The 21,602-nt window shown below is 37.4% G+C and overlaps 1 protein-coding gene across 5 annotated transcripts in view; it reads left to right on the forward strand.

Annotated features, from left to right (window-relative positions):
• Window positions 1–21,602, forward strand: part of brp (ELKS/RAB6-interacting/CAST family member bruchpilot) — an 85,927-nt gene that overhangs the window by 51,221 nt on the left and 13,104 nt on the right. For 4 of the 5 annotated variants that reach the window (XM_087411881.1, XM_087411882.1, XM_087411883.1 and 1 more), the window contains 10 exons: window positions 521–595; window positions 6,634–6,801; window positions 9,892–10,059; window positions 13,657–13,920; window positions 14,132–14,518; window positions 16,145–16,447; window positions 16,699–16,851; window positions 16,935–17,123; window positions 17,324–17,463; window positions 17,693–19,916. In XM_087411881.1, the coding sequence (XP_087268007.1) occupies window positions 521–595; window positions 6,634–6,801; window positions 9,892–10,059; window positions 13,657–13,920; window positions 14,132–14,518; window positions 16,145–16,447; window positions 16,699–16,851; window positions 16,935–17,123; window positions 17,324–17,463; window positions 17,693–19,916 (4,071 nt within the window). The remainder of the gene's footprint in view (window positions 1–520; window positions 596–6,633; window positions 6,802–9,891; window positions 10,060–13,656; window positions 13,921–14,131; window positions 14,519–16,144; window positions 16,448–16,698; window positions 16,852–16,934; window positions 17,124–17,323; window positions 17,464–17,692; window positions 19,917–21,602) is intronic. The other variant, XM_087411884.1, reaches the window with a different exon arrangement.

Consider the following 21,602-nt stretch of genomic DNA (forward strand, 5'->3'; position numbering starts at 1 on the left):
TGACTGATACGAGGATTCATCGGATTCGCAATAGATCTCGCACAGAGGAGAAGAGAGATCATTGATTTTTTTTTGTTTTTTTTTCTTTTTTTTTGGCCAATTTATTTTGGCCATTACAACAATGCATCCATCGCAGCTCGTTTTATTCTAAATCGACCTTAATTAAAATTTGTAAAAAATAATATAATGTAATTGGTATTACACTAAACTCTTTCGGACGAACGGCGGTTTTCTTCTAAAGACGTTTTGCGTTATGTAAAAATATTATAAGTGCGTATATTTATTTTACAAACATTAATTTATTTTAGAATATAATTTTAATCGGGATTATGTAATTCCCATCTTATGGCTTTGCTAGCAACATGATGATTTCAAGATGGCAGTTTAGAAATGGGATTATAGCAAACGCTTTTGCGCTCAAAGGACATTTTTCTTTGCTTACATTCGTCTCGAGAGGACGAAGAAAATTAAATTAAATTTATAAAAGAGTTAAATGGTGGATGTGAATTTGTTTGCGCAGGTTGACTTCTCGCGGATGAGACGACTGCATTTTGCATACCAAACGCAAAAATCTCAACATACGAGTCGAATATTGGTAAACCATTTTCGTCGCAAGTTTATATTTTTATTTTATTGGCATCACATCTTCAGACGATCAAATCATGTCGGCGAAATTATCGGACATTCAAATTATTTTTATATTTTTTTAATAACTTTTAATCAAAATTATAACAACGACGATAATTATGTTACCATAAATAATCAATCATGACAAAAAAAAAGAAGAGAGAAAGAAAGAAAATCACATTTTCCTATGTTTTTCCGCAGCTCACAATTTACATATGAGTATTCTTTCCTCATCCTTCCCTTGTGTTCAATAATTTCCTATTTCAAAAGAAGAATTTACAATTTCATATGCATACCTGCCACGCGACACAAAACGATCAATCAAATATCAATCATTGTGTCACGCATTTCACATTCTTTGCTTCATCTTCGTTCCACAAAATTGAATAATTGCAATTCTCAACTACGCAGTCAATCTTATACAAAAGTATAGTCATTAGTAATTTCATCAATTTCGCGATTGTCATGTCATTAGATCGAATATGGATCTTCGAGTCGTTACAAATCATTCTCTCTGATCATCGCGGGTTCGTGCTCATCTCTTCACAATCATTGAATCACAAATTAGTCGAAGCAGACTTGTACATGAAACACATACGCGCAAAAATCATCGCACGAGATAGATTGTTCGGTAGCTCTCATGATGATCATCGTCTCTCTTCGAGTCGTGCAACTCGCATGGGGACTTAGGTCCAGCATGTTGCATGCATCGATAGGAATTACGTGGTTGTAGTGTACGTCATCGTAGCAGACGTTCATTATCGTTCACGTCGTCATCGTCGTCATCCTCATCATCGACATTTTACGGGCTACTCATTGAGGCTCCTTGCGATGCTGTTTTTTCATGACGTTAATCAAGTCATAGGAATTAATCTCTTTAATTATTTTTTGATCGTAAATTATTGTAAAAGATACTTGAAATAAAATTATAAAAATCTTCTATTAAATACATATTAATCGTGATATAAATTCAGGTTTTTTTTTATTAATTAAGAGAGGAGAGAGAGAGAGACAGTCGCGAGGAGCCGCCATAAGCTCGCTCGTCCAACATCGCTTTTATCGTCGTTGAACGATCGTCTAAGCTCTCCCGGTGAGATCGCGTCATCTTTTCTCGTTTCATTTGTTTGCTCGCGGTGTCGTGATTGTTTTGATCATCGTCGTCAATTACGCGAAGATCTGAAAAAGTGGTCGCGCTAAGAGAGCGCGCCATTTTAATGCGAGGGCGATCACGCGTTGATCACGTGCGATTTGCCTCGCGCTCGTCATTGGCAAGTATACGAAATTATCCGCCGTCATTGTTTCGTAATCCCTCTCTTGCATTATCTCCTTTAATTCTTGTTCATCCCGTCCATAGAGACCTTGGTGTCGCAATTAGAAAAACGCATGCTATCCCTCCCCCAATTATCAAACTCTTTAACACCCCCGCCGGCCTCACTCTTGAGGCGCTATATGCATGCTGCACGCGCGCGCAGAGAATCTGCATCTGTCATCTAGCTGTCGTCCCGTTCAGCGAATAAGACATACGTGGACATAAGGATGATCATTGTCCGCGAAGGTCCATGAACGTCGGATTACCTATCGGGAGAGCCCGCTAATTCGGCATTTCGTCTACGAGAGTGAGACGGAGAGGATCATTTAGTTTATCTACGAGTCCTGTCACGTTTAAAAATTTTCTCAGTCGAAAGAAAGTATTTTTTATGACTGCAGTCCTTTAGTTTGTGTCCAAATGTTTAGGGTCTTGAGAATGTGCATAGAGAATTTAAAACTTAAATTTATCATAAAAGATGTAATAAATGTAGTCTTGATTGATTGTTGAAGAAATGCAAGAAAATTTAACTGTAATCTAAAGTCCAAGTAAGAAATTGTTGTTGCAAATAGAATTATTATCCATAGTATCGATTTTATCTATTTGCATTATTACATAGGAATTCAAAATAGTTTCATGCTATTGTTAGATATAAAATAGATGTATTGTTCTATAAGGATCTGCTCTCATTTCGTGCATGCATCAATAACTGAACTATATTAATTGAAAACGAAATTGACGTAGATTAATTTTGCGCAGAGCTTTTCGATACAAGTTTGCTTTCATTATAGAATATAAGTGATAAGAAAAGCAAAGTAACGAATTTAATCGCGTGACTCGTAGATGAAATAAATGTCACCTCTTGTCCAATAGAGCTTAAGGTACAACTAACAATTAAGATAGAGCTAAGTTAGCGATAAGTCAGCAATGGATGGCAGTCCCCAATTCCGCAGAACTCTTCTGACAGTCGGAATGAATATTTTCTTATCGCCAACAATATTACTAAAATAATTAAATACAGATTAAAAAATTTAATTAAAATAAAAAATAATAAGCTCACTATGGTCTTTAATTAATTAAGATATTGAATTATAATATGGGTATGTCCCAAAACCTTCGATCTTAATTTTAACAACAGACTCATTGACTAATTCGAAGCAGATTTTTTTCTTGGAATGAGTCATGTAACATTAAATATAAAAAGATAAAAAATTTTTCTCAAAATAAATTTCTGGACTTTATATAATAAAAGTCCATTTCACATTTAAATTCAAGTGAGCTTAACTGTCTCAATGCCCTAATTTAATTACTTAATTATTCGATAAAAATATTAAAACACATTGCATATAAAAGTATATACTTTGAAATTTTCGTCGTATGAAAAATTGACTCCGAATTCGCTGAGGAGTCTGTCATTATAATTAAGCTCGTAGATTTCGGGACATCTAAGATATAAGGACATAAAAACGAGCGGACGTACGTTCAGAAGAGGGACGGCGGAGTTGGACGGCCTTCGTGGTGAGCGAAGCATTATTAAACGTGGTGCCCCAATATTCTAGCTTTCTGAGGAGGTAAGGAAATTCTTCACCCGCCCAAGAAGCTCTTCCGAGCCACCATCATCATCACCGCCACCACAATCACCACCATCCTTCCCTCTCTGTTTCCATCTACATGATTACCGTATTACGTAACGGAGTGTTTCGATGTATATCGTAGCCACTGTACTTGTTACTCTGTATATCTTTTTCTGTCTCTGTCTCTTTCTCAAACTCTGTCTTCCTATTGGCGTGAATCGTTGACCGACTGTCTCGCAATCATCATTTCACGCATCTCACGTAAAAAGAAAAAAAAAAAGCTTACACACCGGTCTCTAGACAATGATTTCTTAGAGGAAGACCGTTACTCTCCCAGACTCGTCATCATTCAAACTCATCCATCCCATATCGGTCAGAAGAGCGAAAGAAAGGACTTTCGTTCATCTTCGTCAACATCATTCGACAGAATCGTTGTGTGCGTGTGCGTGCGTGTGTGCGACCTAGTGACACCGTAGATAATCATCGTAGATAATTATCAACGTCATCGTCATCGGAGCGAGGGAGTACGCACCTCTCCGTCATTTCGATGACTTTGAGGATTGATGCAGGGCGATATTGCCGCCGTCGTGATAGCTGCTGTCGATTAAATCGATAGCTGACGTTGGATGAGAGCGAACTTACGTCTCGAATTTCTTCTCTCAAGTGCAGACGCAGATTTCTCAAATGTCTTCGCATCTGAGAAAGGAAATACGATAACGATTCGCTCGTTTCTCATCTGGTGTCTTGACTAGATATAGTATGAGACGCATGACAGAGGTCCTCTATCCTTGCTACGCGCGAATCAGATGATTCTCGTAATTAATTTGGATACTTTCTTACGTTTGAAATCATCTTCATGCAAAATGAAGGAATTATTAATAATAACTCTATATTTATATTATATGTATGACATTTGGCTAAAAAAATTAGAGCATATATTGAAAAGCTACTAATACAATGATATATTGCAGTGATATATTATTTATTGCACGGAAAACAAATTTCTCTGTCATAGCTAATCTTGGTTTGTCAAAATATATTTGCTGTCATTATTATAAATTTATTACAGCAATTTTACATTTAGCTACCATTCAGTTACCACACAATTTTTAGTTACGGTAGCTACTTTCCTTTTCCGTGTGTAAAAATTACAATCTAAAAAATCATTCATAATATTCTTGAGGCTTCCACGGGTGCTTTCTATATAAAGCATAGAATAATTTTTCGCGGATTTCCTCCGCGAAACGCATAATCTTTATACTAAAAAATCATTTTTTAGAAAGCAAAGCTGACATTAAATTTCGCATATAAGGGAATTAGAATTTAAGTTTTCAAGCACTAATTATTCTCTAATTAAGCCAACATTTTTTTTGACTCGAAGTCGAAACTTCGAAGCTATGCAATTCCCAGGGAGGACCTCGTGGAATCGCGATCTCGTTCGCATCGCGTTTACGTACGTAGTGATTAGTCAGTAGTAGCTGTGTTGCGTTTATCACGACTCTGCTTTAAGATCGTCGCGAGATCTCGCATTCTGACGATATGTCGCGACGAGTCTTTTCACGCGGCCTGCCGGCAACCCAGAGTAGACGAGCGTAGGTACGTACACGAAAATAAAAGAGACATATCCTGAATATCTCTATCCTTTCCCAAGCGTGCGCGTGAGATTACACCTCTTTTTGTCTTTATGTCTCCAGCACACTTCGCTGTGTGTACACACGTGTGTGCATATATATTTACTTATATACGAATGTGCATAATCCATACGTATAAATAAATATATATATACATGTGCATCTTTTACACTCCCAAGAAACACTGTTTGTAATTTTGTATCGCTGGCCTCAATTACGCTGCATGCTTCGTGTAAATCCTATCCGAGTACGACGACGACGTTTTTTTCCTCCTTGACTTTTTTATTACTTTTATACTAGATTCTCTTAATAATTATTACAATAAGAAAGTTTATGATCCGGGCAGTCAGTTTGGTTAATGGAAACGATCATTTCCAGTGGGTTAACTAACTCAGCCCGAGACTTCATCCCTCTTTAGATTAGTTTAACTGTGTAGCTAGAAAGGGAAGTTAGTTAACTGCGATTAACATGACAATGCTGTAAAAAGTTTAAGAATTTATTAATAGATTTTGAATTTGAGCTCAAAGTTCAAGAGATCGGATTGTTCTTATAAATTTAGGTTTGACCGAAACTGGCTCGCACACGTAGTTTCTTGTTTGACTTTGTAATTAGGTCATGATTGTAATAGAACTCGAATGTCAGCCTTCTTTATTAATCCGTTCAGGAATCAAGAAGGGCGCATAAATGAACTAAAAATAGCAATGGAGCAGGACGACAATGCGACTTGATTTTTAATTCTCGATGTAAAAACCTTTTGCAGAGTCGATCTACGTCAACGTAATTTTAATTAAAGTAATCTCGATCTTTCTCAAGAGCGGCTCGTGTCAAAGTCCAACGGCAATTAAGTAACTCCGTGGTTATATCCCGCAAGGCTGTTCGCTCGGAAACCAATTTCGCGCGCAATTTGGATCAGGAATAATTTAAGAAATGCGGCACGATGCAGGCGCGAAAAGCGTGTTGTATAAGTGCATAAAAGATCTTTTTTAAAGTTATTGTAATATCGTCGAAAAATTGGAGAATACTATCTACTATTTCATTGAATTTAGGAATAAATTAGATTTACAATTTTTTTTCAATTAACTCTCGGAGTTAAAGGACTTGATAAATCGAAAATATTTAAATCTTAATAAAAAAAAACTCATAAATTACGATTACTCGTTTCGATAGTTTTCGATATTTTTTTGTTTTGAAAGTTGTCGCCTTTGCTAAATTAGAACTCATTGTCATCAACTAAGTTAGAAATATCCAAACGAGCCTATAGCCACGGTTTCGCATTAAAAGAAGACATTTGTGCGCGCATCCTTGCCTGATCTTTATTAGATGAGGTTATCATCGTCGTCGTACTCGGTCATGGTGAAGAGCCTACAGACGGTTTCAATACCGCTGTCGCTCGTCGCCATCATCGTTACGTCGTCTGTTGTTGTCGTCGTCGTCATCGCCAACACGGACGGAGCTCAGGGACTGATCCTCGCCTGGACGACGAATCTTTTCGCAGCTGGACGAGCTCCGGACGGAGGTACAGCGACGAGACCAAGAACTGCTGGCAATGTCGGCGAAGATGAAGACACTCGAGGAGCAACATCAGGATTACCAGAGACACATCGCCGTACTCAAGGAATCTCTCTGCGCCAAGGAGGAACATTATAATATGCTGCAAGCTGATGTAAGTGTAACTTTGATTTTTTTGTTTTATTTAAAAAATGTAGTGTCATAAATTCTTATATGTATATTTTTTATGTAGTTAAATTTTGTAATTTATTGCAAAAGAGATTTAAAGACATATTTAAGACAAATAATTATAATGTTATTAAGAAAATAATTTTCTCTTAAGTGTAGGAAATAGTTTGTTTAATTATGCTGATGTAATTCTATTTGTTATGCTTAGATATTTGAATTTAGAAATAAATTTGCTAGTTTGTTAATCATTTCTCGTTGCTTTCAGAAACAAAAAAATTTTCAATACTATGATAAAAAATATAAGCGAATTTACAGAAATTTGCCAAATATGTTTTCGGTAAACAAGTTTATCGCAGGTTTTGTTATTCACACTGATGCGAAACTGGAACACAACTGAGACTCAAAATCGATACCAAATTTCTAACCGCATCTCTAAAATCCGGGTATTTGTCGAATACATTCTCTAGCATGTGGTTGCAACAAAGTTGCTTAATCATTCTAATGCTGTTATTCGGAAACTCGGATGAAGGATCATTATCTCAAATAAAGAAGTCGTTGGTTTAATTTTCCCAGTCTTTATACGCCCCTTTAATACTTTTAAGAGTTAAAAGATAGCTCGGAGAGCTAAGAAATTTCTTTGAAAGTCTAACATCGAATAAAACTAGGACAAAGCTGCGAAATCGAATTTGAATGATGTGATCAGAAATGTTGACTCATATTTCACGCAAACCCTATGAATTCTAAAATGATCATTGAACAAGAAAAATTCTTAATGCAAACTTTATTTCAATTCAAATTCATCCCTGTTTTCAATTCGCAAAGCAAATTCTTGATTTTCAATGTTCCAGCATCTTACAAGATGTAAGATGCTGGTTGTAGGATGCTTAAAATTACGAAGAGAGAAAACTAAATTTTTAGTATGAAAATTATAAAAATTTCGCGTTCTTATTTTATATTTTCAATTAAAAATTTTTAACTTTTTATTTTTATTTTATATTTAAAATTAAAAATTTGTAAAAACTAAGAAATATTTGAGGAACAGACTTTCAAAATGCGTTTTGTTCAAAATGTAATTTTTAGAAAATGAGAAAAAAAGAAATTCCGCACACAAGAAAATTACGCACTTACAGAAAATACGAGATAAAACGATAAAATGTTTAATCAATAGGATGTAAAATATTAAACAAAATTGCTAAACAATTGCTAAAAATGTTAATGCATTTTTGTTTTTAGTTAAAAAACATAATGCATTTCAAAATGTCAATGTTTTTTTAACACATAAATCAATGATGAAAAAATGCTTTCTGAACACGGACTTCTATAAATGGATGACTTCGTCTCCATATTTGAAGACAGTGCTGGGCAGCGCCATATTTGTGTTCGCTCACTCTCCATAGATAAATCACATGAATGATAACGTTTTCACATAAATTTACGCGATACTTACAGACAGGATGCATACATATGGAAATTAAAACAAGAAGTTTTCTTAAAACAAGGAAAAGCTCGGAATCAGGTTCATCTCTTTCTATTACATTGAGTCAGCAGTCTATTTATATAAAGTGTGTGTCTCTGAACATCTTAGGTAGCTTATAATGAATTTTCCAATACTGAACACTACGCCACCTCTAACTAAAAAAATGAAATTTTGGACAAAATGCATTTTGGAATTTTGCTCTTCATTTAATAATGAAAAACTGAACATCTGTTTTTCATTCCAAATTGTATATCTTTTATACATCCAGGATTGGGAAAGTTACTTTTTAAAAATAACGCGTTATTTGTAAAAAGTAACTTATTATCGTTACTCATTATCGATTCTAAAAAGTGACGCGGTACCGTTACTTAAAAGTAACGATAAAAAAATCATTACTTTTTGTTATTACTTATTTTGTAATTATACAGGAGCCTATCAATTTTGATGAAATTAGGATCATTCAACGTGTTTTTGAACGAATTTGGCAGAAAAATAAGTATCGCTCTGCCCGAACTGAGATGGTTGATGACTATTGAAGGAAATCTGTCAGATTCGTTCATTTCATGCAAAAATGCATCAAATGACTCTAATTTCATCAAAATCGATAAATAAACTTTTCTGCATAACTACACTTTTTTTAATGTTAAAACAAGCTTCTAAGACAGAATGCTAAGACAGAATATTATAAATTAAATGAGATTTTAGAAAGATATTTATCTTTGAACATTTTTATCTTTTATTAATATTTTACATACTTATGTTTAATTCTTTGGTGTTTTACAATAAATCACTCTGTGATATTTTATTATATAAGATATTTTAGTTTTTAGCGTTCTTATGCTAAAGCGCGGATAGTGAATGAAACAAAAATAAGCAAGAAGTTTTTTGTTTATGTAGCTATATAATCTTATTGTCCGTGATCTATAAAAAATAACGATACAAGAGTACGAAGTCAATTTCGTTACTAAAGAAAATGTAACGTCATTACTTTTCTGTTACTAATAAAAAAAGAATTAACAATGTTACCAAATCGTTATAAAAAAAAAGTAACGAAAATGTAACGTCGTTACAAGCAACGTTACTTCCAACCCTACATCATGATGTTAATTGCTAAATACTGTATACAAAAAGATATCAAAAAAGATCCTCTTCAAATTAACTTATCAAAGCAAACTCAAAGAGACGAAGGAGAGAGTTATACACTCTGTAGTTTTTTTAACCCTTGAAAGAACCCTTCGAGAAGGGTTCTTCCCAAATGAGTTAAGTAACGATGACACGTGACGACAATCATATCTATTTGACAAATCGGTCCGACGACTAGGAGTTCAGTTAAAACTACGGCAAATCACGTGTTCCTGGAAGAGGCCACCGACGAAGAGAAGAAGGCCAAGCTATCGTGCAAAACTGGGTCAAGCTCTCTCCTCTCCTCTCCTCTCCTTCCTTTCTTCCTCACTTATGTCGCTTCGTGTTCCGTCGCGTGTACGTGCGTAGTACGTATTGCGCGCTAAATATTCACGATTTGGACTCGCCTGGAGGTTTCTCTCGTCGACCGGTCCTCAGTGACATTTCCTTTTTATCGCTCCGCTCCGAAATGTGCAGGTCGAGGAGATGCGACAGCGACTCGAGGAGAAGAACCGGATGATCGAGAAGAAAACGCAGGCGGCAATGCAGGCGCAACAGGAGCGCAATCGCATGAACACCGAACTGACGGAAATCAAGGATCACATGGACATCAAGGATCGCAAGATCAATGTTCTGCAGCGAAAGGTGAGTTCTCTCCTTCATTTATTCAACTTCCAGTTCTTCACTGAGAAATTTTCTTTCTCAAGACTCTGTCAAAAGGCTCCGTTCATTTTCATTCCACTATCTATTCTCAACTATTTTCTACACTTTTACCATTTTCGCGCGAATTCGTAAGATTTGCATCAAGAGCCATATCGCAGCGCGAAGAATTATCTCATTATGATTCATAACTCGGAACAAGTAAGTATTATGCGAGGATGGCCGGTTCGAAGCAGATAACTTCTGCGAAATGAAATTCCTTATCCCGCATCGCATTTAGTTCTTCGTCTAAGGAAAGATGCAAATGCAAAAGCGACAAGTCCAACAAAATGCTTTCTCTTATCGCGCAGAGGAAATTAGCGCTTAAGAAAATATTTGTGTTAGTACAGATTGTAAAATTAATCATTTGTCATTTTAAGGGAAAGTGTTGCAAGATACGAAGAGAAGCTTTTCATATTATTGTATATCTTTCTCTTTCTTCATTATCTTCCTTAAAATTATAGAAACCTTATGCTTGCAATGTGCTCATGCATAATAGCGACGTTATTATTGTCCGATTCCTGCATGTGAAGAAAAGTCAGCGTTAAAAATGAAAAGTAAAATAATAAGATATCTCCTCGTGTTTTGAAAATTTTTAAAATATTTAGATTTTTAGAAGAAGCGATTGGCGAATAAATGACACATATATGTAGCATGGCATAAATTCAACACGACACACTTACATATTGAGAATAAAAAAAAATGAAATCACAGATAATTAAATGATACGTAAATACAATAAACACATTGTTACTTTTTATCGACAGAGTAGTGTCTATAATTTTAACGTATAACAATAATTAATATAACAAGGCCAAGAGTGCAAACACAGGTCGTTACGCGCAATAAAAATACTTTTAAAACAATTATAATTATAAGGTTGAGAAGTTATAATTATAAAATAATGATTCACGTCCCTCGTAGAACAGAAATCTACGAGTGACTAATCATTTAACTGTTCTACGATAGATATGAATCATTATTTTATAATTATAACTTCTCAACCTTATAATTATAATTGTTTTAAAAGTATTTTTATTACGCGTAACAACTTCTGTTTGTACTTTTATTGACCTGTCCTTGTTATTTATTTTTGAGTGTCTATTATTTGTATATTACAATAATAATGTGAAGCGAAAGGATTGAATTAGTGGGAGAGTTAAATAATACACCCCACGTCACAGACTCCCACACACAGAGGAAGAATGGAATGCGCATGAGTACGAGTACGAAATTCAATCAATCGCCTCGTGAATTGCAATCGGCTCTTTGAGAAAATTCCGGGAGCTGATCCCACAACGGGTGACGTACGTGCTGACACTGCGAAAACTCGGTATCGGTATTGATCGCACGTGTGACGGCCATAATCCCAAGACAAAAATTACGATTGTCGAGGATAAATTTTTAATGTCGTTCTTCGACAACGCGGAAGATTTAAGCGGAAAGTATTTGCGATTGCATTTAATTGGAGATGATTTGCATAAATGTAGCATAAAGTAAAAAGGAAAATCATATATGGTGTGTAATAAGAATAAAAATGTACAAAATGTCATACGTTACATATAATTGTGCAGTTTGAATAGTCTGGGTCTGCCATTACTGTTCTCCTATTAAAAAAAAAAACACCTGCAATAAAACACGGTGATAAAAATGCGCTACAGTTATCTGTTGGCTCTTTGTTCGCGACGGTGATTTTGATCGTGCTTTGATAGTGTCTCTGCCTTTGATTATCGCTTCATCAGCTTCATGAACACGACAAAGGTCTTCCCTTTCCTTCTCATGTTCGACGGAACAGATGGGAGATCCTTTAGGATTAGAGCCGCATATCGTGCACTTACACAAAGTATCGAGCACTAATTATCGCAGCGGCTGAAAAAGATCGATGTGATGGGATGCATTCGACGTGTCACATCCCCGTGATATTGCAATGCCAGAAAAGGAGAATGGGCATGAATGTCAGTAGTTCCATCGTCGATTAGAACATGTGGAGTGTGTGTGTGTGTGTGTGTGTGTGTGTGTTTGTGCGCATACTCGCCTTTATATGACGTTTCTTGCAATGTTTTTGCGTTTATTAATCGATGTACAGTCGCGGATGTAAATTGCGAAGACGCAGTTGACGAAGACGTTACGTTCAGTTGCACTGTGTTCGCATCCATAGCGTATTTTTTATCACGTACCTCGTTTCTTGTTAATTTGCATTTCCTTTTTCTTTAAGTTAAGTTCTCTACAAGCGATAAAGTGTTATTCGCAGGATTATTATGTTTCTGTCTTAGTTTTCGTTGTCATTGAACTACTATACACTCGATTCTTACGCGTAGAACCTTTCCTTTATTGCAATTGATTGCTAGAGATAGAAATTTATAGAAAAAAGAAGGTAAATTTATTCTGTGGTTTCGTATAGTATTATTTTCGTCTATCATTTCTGTAATGGGTTATGGTGTTTATATTTCTACGTAAATATGAAATTAATGTTATTAATTGATTTGTTGTTCTGCGTTGATTATGTTTACATCATACATATATAAGAAAACATGTTAATTTGTCAAATATGAAATGTCCTACTCTCCTTATACGTTCATTATTGTATTTGTTTAATAAAAAATTGTAAGTTAATTATTTTATTATGTATGCTAATTGTCTAATTTATGTAATATTATATCTAATTGGTTTCTGTACATATAATTTATATTAATTTCTACATCTATTATAATTTAAATATTTAATTTGATTATCGCCATTATTAGGCATTATATTATGTTATGCTATTTATAGAATCTATTATTTGCTTTCACACAAGCACCGTATTTATTTTTATATTAGCGTGCCTGTCATGACAATGATGTCTGATAATTATGTGATAAAAGAAGGTCTACGAAAGAGAAAGAAAGAAAGAGTGCATTGGCAGGTAGGTGGTTACGATAATTTACAATCCCATATTGATATCTTAGGGGGATTGCATGATACAATGTTTCTGACTGCGAATGCGCCGAATTTATAATATGATTTGCGTGAAGATTACATGAAAAGAACTCATTCTGAGTTTAATTTCCTAAATGTAGCATAATTTTAATGTGTACTAATTTATCTTTCCATGCCTTCCTTTCTCTTTATCTATTTACAAAATATGTAACAGTTCAGTAACTTGTATTGTTTAACGCGATATTAAACATAAAGTAAGATTTTCTATTATATCTGTTAAGTGTTATGATTATATCGGTGTTATGATTATATTTTAGGAATGAATTAAAGAATATACTATACTAAAACAGAGATTTATTACATAAAACTATATAAAACAGAGAAAGACATCGGTTTCTTACTTTAAACAACTTTGTGACAATAAATTATTTTTCAACTTAACAGAAATACGCCAGTACAATACAGATTACATTTTTTGAGTCTCACTTTAGAAATAAAGTAACGATATCGTTTTTAAATGAAAAAAATTAATATTCTCGCTTGTTTCTGTACTAACATCGATTGATGAATGAGCTAACGCTCCTCGCCTTTTGCAATTATTGTTGAGTCTGCTGTTGACTTTAGATTGAGAATCTGGAGGACCTGCTGAAGGAGAAAGATAATCAAGTCGACATGGCCAGGGCCAGGCTGACGGCAATGCAAGCGCACCATTGCAGCAGCGAAGGTGCACTTAGTAGTCTCGAGGAGGCGATTGGGGATAAAGAGAAGCAAATGGCACAATTACGTGAGCAAAGGGATCGAGCAGAGCAGGAGAAACAGGAGGAGAGGGAATTGCACGAAAGAGAAATTGCCGAATACAAAATGAAAATACATACTTTAGAATCCGAGGTGAGCAAGGCTAGATAAACGAATTTTTTTTTAATTTCTCATCCTTTATCCTCTATTAAAGTACATAAAATAAGTAATTAATAAAATAAATGATAAATTTGTTAAACATCTTTTTGTAAAGAGAGAGATTAAATAACAAGATATTATGATATAACTGTAAAGCAACAAAACAAAATTTTTGTATTATTTTTTTTCATGTATAAATCGCCAGGTCGAGAAATTAGGCGCACGTTTGGAACGAGCGCAGGCGGAAAAGGACCGGTTAGAAGCAAAACTCGAGAGCTCACAATCCGAGCTTGGCAAGAGCAAGGCTGAGTTGGATAAGGCCGCCTCCGAGGTCGGACGTAGCGGCGCAGACTGGGAGGCGGCAAAGCAGCGGTTAGCCAGATTGGAACTAGAGAACGAAAGGCTGCGGCATGACATGGAACGATCGCAAGGTTATGGTAGAAGCACACTGAACTCGTCCCAGGAGATGGAGCGCGTTCAGGAACGGGCCGACAAAACGGCCACAGAATTAAGGAGAGCCCAGGCCGAGCTGAGGGTCACGCAAGCGGACAATGAGAGAGCACGTGCCGAAGCTGCAACCCTTCAAGAAAAGGTAAATTTCTTATTTTTTCCATCGTTTGCGATACATGAGCTTTAATAGTAAATTACAATAAATTCAAAATGTGTGTGTGTGTTAATAATAAATTCATTAAAAAAATTTTTTATTTCTCTGACTTTTTCGACTCACGAAGATTGATGAGTTTGATTTGTCAAATATAATATAATTTGTTAAATATAATATATTATAAATAAACGGAAAAATAATCTCTTTGCCGTAGCTAATCTGGATTTAAAATATATTTGCACTGTGATAACTATAAATTTATAAACTATGGAGAAATAATTTGTTACCATAGTATAGGTATCACGGCTAAGACATTAACTGTGATATTTATATTTTAATTGTCCATATTTTATCATTTAGGACATTTAGTTACCACACGTAGTTTTTAGTTATGATAGCTGCTCTCTTTTTTCCGTGTATGTTAATTTCGACTAAAGTAATTTTATTATATTTTTTGATATATCATTTATGTGTTAGCTGGATGGTACTTTATATATATCTCAGAATTGTTATTTAAAGACTTATGAAAGTATCACTTGTCCTAATTCACGAAAGAGATAAAAACCCCGATTCAGAGCTTTCGATCTCACAACGACTTATCTCATCTTCTTTGTTTCTGTAGCGGGAGTGCTATTTATACATCAATTACAGTGCTATCGATTGATCAAAAGTAACCTGAACTATTTTGCTGGAGCATATGATCTGTATACATACGTTGCCACTCTATTAATGGACGACTGAAGATCCATCTCGGACTGCAACTCGGCAGTTCCATTTCGACGAGCACTTTCCTAGGATCGTGCTTGAATCGGTCACGTATCTTCGCAAATGATTTTAATCGCGATCAATTTACAAGAGTTTTCAATATTTACCTGGACGACTCTTTCTCATCTTTGTCTCGTTTCTTCTCGAACTTCTTCTCCTTTGTCACGCTTTTCTGCTGTCACCTACATCATTGCCTACATCTTTGTCCAATAAGATCTTTGTCGCAATAAGATCCAATTTTCAATCACACCTTCGTCCTGCACCCGGTGTCTGCAACCAGCAGCGAAGTAACGATCCTGCCACCTAAGTGACTGAAAAATTACTCGCGTACATTACTATATCGTCCGTTTCTGAAAGAGCATGGTTAAACTGTGCTTAAGTTCGCATTTGTCCTGCTTACCATTTGAGTTGGCTTCACGCGGAGACAAGTTAATGACGGAAAATAAAAGACCGTGAAAACAAATAAATCTTTCTTGCGCGGAAAATCGCGTTTACGTTCGGTCTTGTGTTACAAGTAATATCTTCTTAATTGAGAGGTTTACTTTGCAAAGAGCGTACTTGTGAAAAAAACATTTCTCTACAATGTTGGAAGTATGCGTAAACTTTCATTATTCCTACAATAATATTTATAACTGACAGCATTGCAAAAAAAAATTACAGTTTCTACTTATGCGATTATTATTGCACTTATGATAATTTTAAGGATTCTTAAAGAAACAGTGGAATTCATAATAAAAAAAGTAATAATTGCAGTTTGTTCAATTAACTGCAAAAAAGCGTTAAGTTTACATGTAATTTGGAGTTAATTAGATTTATAAGGCATCAGATAGAAATCCTTTTCTTTTCAAGGTGGAGAAAAGTCAAGGCGAAGTGTACAGGCTCAAAGCGAGACTCGAGAATGCTCAAGGCGAACAGGAAAGCCTGCGAGAGGAGTACGATCGAGCACAGGCATCTGTTGCCCGTCTTCACTCTGAGAGGGATAAGGCGATCGGCGAACTCGAAAAATCGCAAGAAGAACTCGAGCGCACACAGGCCACCCTCGGTAAGGCGCAACTTCAGCAGGACAAGCTGCAGAATTTATTGGACAAGACGCAAAGTGAGGTCGACAAGCTGCAGGAAAAGCTCGATAAGACGCAGACGGAAGTTCGTAGAGTAAGTAAACTCGAAAGAATCAAAAGTTGTGTATGGAAAGATAATTTATTGTTATAAATATGTCTATCAGCTTTAAAACGTGTATATATTTTAGTTCGGAATTATTTCATTAATTTGAAAGTTATTAAATAAATAACATCAATTTTAATCCTTTGTTACCTCCCCCTTTGTTGTATCCCTGCTCTTAATAATTATATAGGTTATTGATTTATTAAAATACGGTTAACATACGCTATATGATAATTGTATAGATGCAAATGGAAAGAGAAAAACAGAACTACGATTTCGAGAATCTGCAGAGCCAGCTTGACAAAGCATTAGGACAGTCAACGAGAATGCAGAAAGAGCGGGAGGCGATTCAGCTTGATGTGGATCGATTACAGGACAAGTACGAAAAAGCTCAGGTGAGCGCAATTAGCTTAAAATGATTTTAATCGAGATTTAAATTTAACAATAATTCAATAACCCCTTCATAATTGTTTGTCAGATTATAATGCAACGACTACAGAAGGAACGAGATAGCTTCCAGGAAGAGATGGAGAAGATGCACGAGAGGATAGAATTCCAGCAGAATCAGATAGCCAAGATGCAACGCGAGAAAGAGAATGTACTCTCAGAACTCGACTTGGTAAAGGAGAGATGGGAGAAAGCGCACAATACTCATCAGAAATTAACGGTGAGTTGAATTAGCTTCTAAGTGTTTCAGTAATAAATGATATTATCTCTTAATCTTTATAAACTGTTTTAAAATAATTTGGATATATGAATGAAACAGATTCCATTTCATTAGCCAATATTGATGTTATTCTGCATAAAAATTACATTATAAGAAAATTGAAGTTTCTTTCTGGTTCTTTCTCAATTACGATGAAACAGTTGGAGCGAGATGATGCGCTGACTGAAATCCAAATCCTAAAGGAGAAACTGGAGAAGGCACAATATTCTATGAACAAAGCTCACGAAGAGCGAGAAAACACTACCAAAGAATTTGAAAAAATGTTGGAAAAATATGATAGGTAATACTGGCTATTTAAATTGTAAAGATTTAATTGTTTCGAGTATAATATAACATGACTTAATATAACTGACTTATAACAATATTATAGTAGATATAAAGAATAAAGATATTTAAAACAATTTTAACTTCAAGCATTATCGATGAAATTTTCACAAATTATTTATGTAGATAAATTATTTATGTAGTTAAACAGAACAAAGACTAAATATTTTATGGCCATATGACAGGTCGCAGAGCGAAGTGTATCGCCTTCAGAATCGTATCGATGTTATGGAGGCGGATAAGGATCGACTCGAGCTGGAGACGGAGAAGCAGCAGATGTTGGCGACCAAATCACGTGAGGAATCGCGTAAGGCCCAGGAGGAACTAGCTCGAGTACAGGAAATGTACGATCGCGCGGCGCTGCAACTCGGTCGTACGAAAGAGCATGAGGAGAAGTCAAAGGAGAACATCGATCGGCTGAGTGTAGATCTCGAAATGGTGCGCGAACGCTACGAAAAGTCGCAGATCGAGCTGCGACGATTGCAAAACGAGCGTGAAAAGTTGGTGGCCGACAACGAGCGCATCAGCTTCGAGCTGGAGCGCGCGCACTCCCAGCTTAACAAAGCGCAGGCGGCGACGGAGAAGACACAGGAGGAGCTTGCGCGTATGCAACTTGAGATCGAGAAGATGTACGAGAAGCACGATCGTCAGCAGGCGGAGGTGAGGAAGGCGCAGGGCGAGGCGGAACGACTGCGTTCCGAAGCGGAGAACGCGCGCGAGGAGGTCGAGAGGTATGCAACACGCTTCGGCAAGTACCAGGAGAGCCAGGAACGGCAGAAGGAGGAGCACGAGTGGGCGAAGCTGGAGGTGGAGCGGCTACGCGACCGTTTGGAGAAGGCGCTGGCGGAACTCGAACGCGCGCGGAAGGCTGAGCAGGACGCCTCGAGGCTGCGCGCCGATCTGGAGCGTGCGGAAGGCGTGCGAGGTAAATACCAGTACGAGCAAGAAAAGTGGCAAAGCGAGGGTAGTAGGCTACAACAGGAGGTGGACAAACTACGCGAGCGATTGGAAGGCCGTGAGGCCGAGCTGAAGAGGACGCAGTCGAACTACGCCGAGTTCGAGGCGAAGCTGCATGAGGCGCAGCTTCAGCTCGAGCGGGCGCGCGATGAGACCAACAAAGCTACGACGCAGCAGGAACGCAATCGTTCGGAGATCGAGCGTGCGCGAATCGAAGCCGAGAAGATTCGCGATCGACATGACAAGGTGAAGATACGAGCTGATGCGCTCGAGGCAGACAACGAAAAATTACGTGTCGAAATTGTGCGGCTGGAGCGGCTGATGCAGACCGAGGGTAAGACGAGATCTGAGAGCGCAAGTATTGAAGTAGAACGTCTACGAGCCAGTCTGGACAAGGCAATCGTGTCGCGTGATCAGGTCGAACTTGAGGCTGGCAGACTCGCGAAAGAGCTCGAAAAGGCACATCTGCAAACTGCTAAATATCAGGAAGCTACTGAAGCTAGTAAGAAGGAGCTCGAACGTCTCGCCGCAGATGTGCAACTGCTGCGGGACGAACGCGATGCACTACGCCAGGAATTGCGCCGCGTGCAACAACAACAACAGCAGCAACAGCAACAGCAGCAACTCGCTGGTAACGAAGAACTTGCCCGGATGCAGTACGAGCTGCAGCTGGCGCAACGTGAACGCGACAAGATGGCAGCAATCTTGGAGAACCGGGAGAAACACTCGGAAAAGATGAAGGAGAAGTGGGAAGCAGACGCAAAGCAGTTGCAGGTAGAGCGCGATCAACTGGTTATACAACTGGAGAAGTCGCAGGAAATGCTGGTCAACTTCCAGCAGGAGCTTAGCGCGAACGAGGCTGAGCTCGAGCGTCAGCGCGAAGAGGCCCGCCGTCTCCAACAGCGTGCCCACGCGCAGACACCCGATCGCGCCGCCAAGGAGGCGCTTGACGCGCAAATGCGCGAAGTACAACGGCTGCAGCAGCAGGTACAGAGTGTACAGCAGGCGCAGCAGAAGGAGCGACAGCGCGCCGAACAGGCAGAGAAGCGAGTGCAGGAGCTGCAGAAGCAGCTGGCGTCGCGCGGCACCGAGACGGTTCAGGCTGACGCGGCTCAGCTTGAGCAATGGCGGAAGTTGTGCGAGACGGAGCGGCAGCGGGCAGACACCGCCGAGCGTGAGGCCGGTGACTTGCAGAAGCGGATACAGACGACGGAACGACAGTTGCACGCTCATCAACAGCAGATCCAACAGATGCAGATCACTATGCAACAACAACAGCAACAGCTGCAGCAGCAACAGCAACAGCAGCCCGCACAACAGAACGGTCAAGAGGTCGTCAGGCTGAGAAAGGAGCTGGATCGCGCGCGCGAGGAGATTCAACAGGCGACAGTGGAGCGCGAGCGGTTCCAGGCACAGCTCGAGATGCTGTGCCAGGAACTGGAGAAGAATCAGGTTAGCAGCCGCAGCGGCGGCGGTTCCGACGCACGTGTCGGCTTCACGCCGTGCTCGCTCGCGCTGCTGACGACAGTTCACAATTCAGCCATTCACATCACCAATCATCACCATAATAAGCACCATCACTATCTCCATCAGTACCTCAACTGTTATCACTATCATTACTATCCTGCGCACTCTGCCCGCATTCTATAAAAAAAAATATCCCCCGATGTGCAATCGAGTCGATTGTTGAAAAAGCAGAACGATAAATCTCGTCTCTTCTTCTTCGATTCGAAGACAAACGCGTCCAATAGACTGTCACACACGCCGCCAGAAAAAAAAATATGTAACAAACAAATATATACATATATATATGTGTGTGTTAATATGCGTGATTCGGGACCAACCAGACACGCTACACCATTCACGTGCGCACATATCACTTATCGTACATGTGCGCAAGCAGATATCCGCAGCACAGTGCAACGTCCCTTCATCAGAAGATCATTATTCCAACGACGATCTCTCTTTCCTTAATTCCTTTCTTCCAAACAATATTTCCAAGCACTATTATTTGTCGCTCATTGCTATCAAAATATGTTCAAAGTTTTTATTGTTATGATTACATTACATACATCTCTGTTGTTTTTTATCGTTATTGTTATTATTACTGTCAGCATTAATATTATATTATTATTATTAATTATTATTATCGTTGTTGTATTTTTAGTTGCCCAGTGGCACTGTGATTATTACTGTTATATGATAAAGAAAGCGAACGCAAAAAAATATATAGAACAGATGATAATTGGCACACAGATAAAAGGATTGATTGTCTGAACACAGACATTAGAAATGAAATGAGTCAATGAAATAAATAAGTCAATGAAAAAATAAAATGATTGATTATAGTTTGTTCGCTCGCTTTCTCTCTCTCTCTCTCTCTCTCTCTCTCTCTCTCTCTCTTCCCCGATTATTATTATATTTAGTCATATTATTATTATGGCTGCGCTTATGTCACGTTTAAACGTGGCAGCAAGGAGTAATCGTGAAAAAATTTATGTTGAAAAGCATGCTCTGCATCAATAAGATGAGGAAATATCGTTTCATATTTTCATGATTTCTCTGATTTCTAAAATTATCTTCTGTGTAAGAAGCATGCGAGGATGTAAACCTTTATAAAAGTATGTCAGAGAACTCTCAAAGAAACGGTATCCTCCTCTCTCTGATTGGTGCACATCTCGAGCGGTTTGCTCATGTACATATATATTGTATTTCTCATTGTAGGTATATACGTTGTTTTATATTATACTCGCCACGTTTTTATTACAATTAATACATCTCTCTGTATGTATATACATATCTCGCTATATATTATATAATAATTAGATATGGAAGAGTATTTGTGTCGCGTTCGATTTGTTTGATTATTATTACTATTATTATTGTTACTATTATTATTGTTATTATTATTATTGTTGTTGTTATTATTATTATTATTATTATTATTATTATTTACCTTCATGCATTCACAATTTTGTCACGTCGACCAGTTGGTCGCAGAACGCAGCTCTCAATCTTTCCATAAAATCTATTTTACGTGCAATAATCTATAATCAGTAGAAGAAATAAAAATATCAATCGATTTTTTCATTCATAAAAATGGGAATACTGAGAGTTAGTGTGTAGCTTTATGATCTA

The sequence above is a fragment of the Acromyrmex echinatior genome, chromosome 12 (assembly GCF_024713525.1).
Source record: "Acromyrmex echinatior isolate Ae372 chromosome 12, ASM2471352v2, whole genome shotgun sequence".
NCBI lineage: Eukaryota > Metazoa > Arthropoda > Insecta > Hymenoptera > Formicidae > Acromyrmex > Acromyrmex echinatior.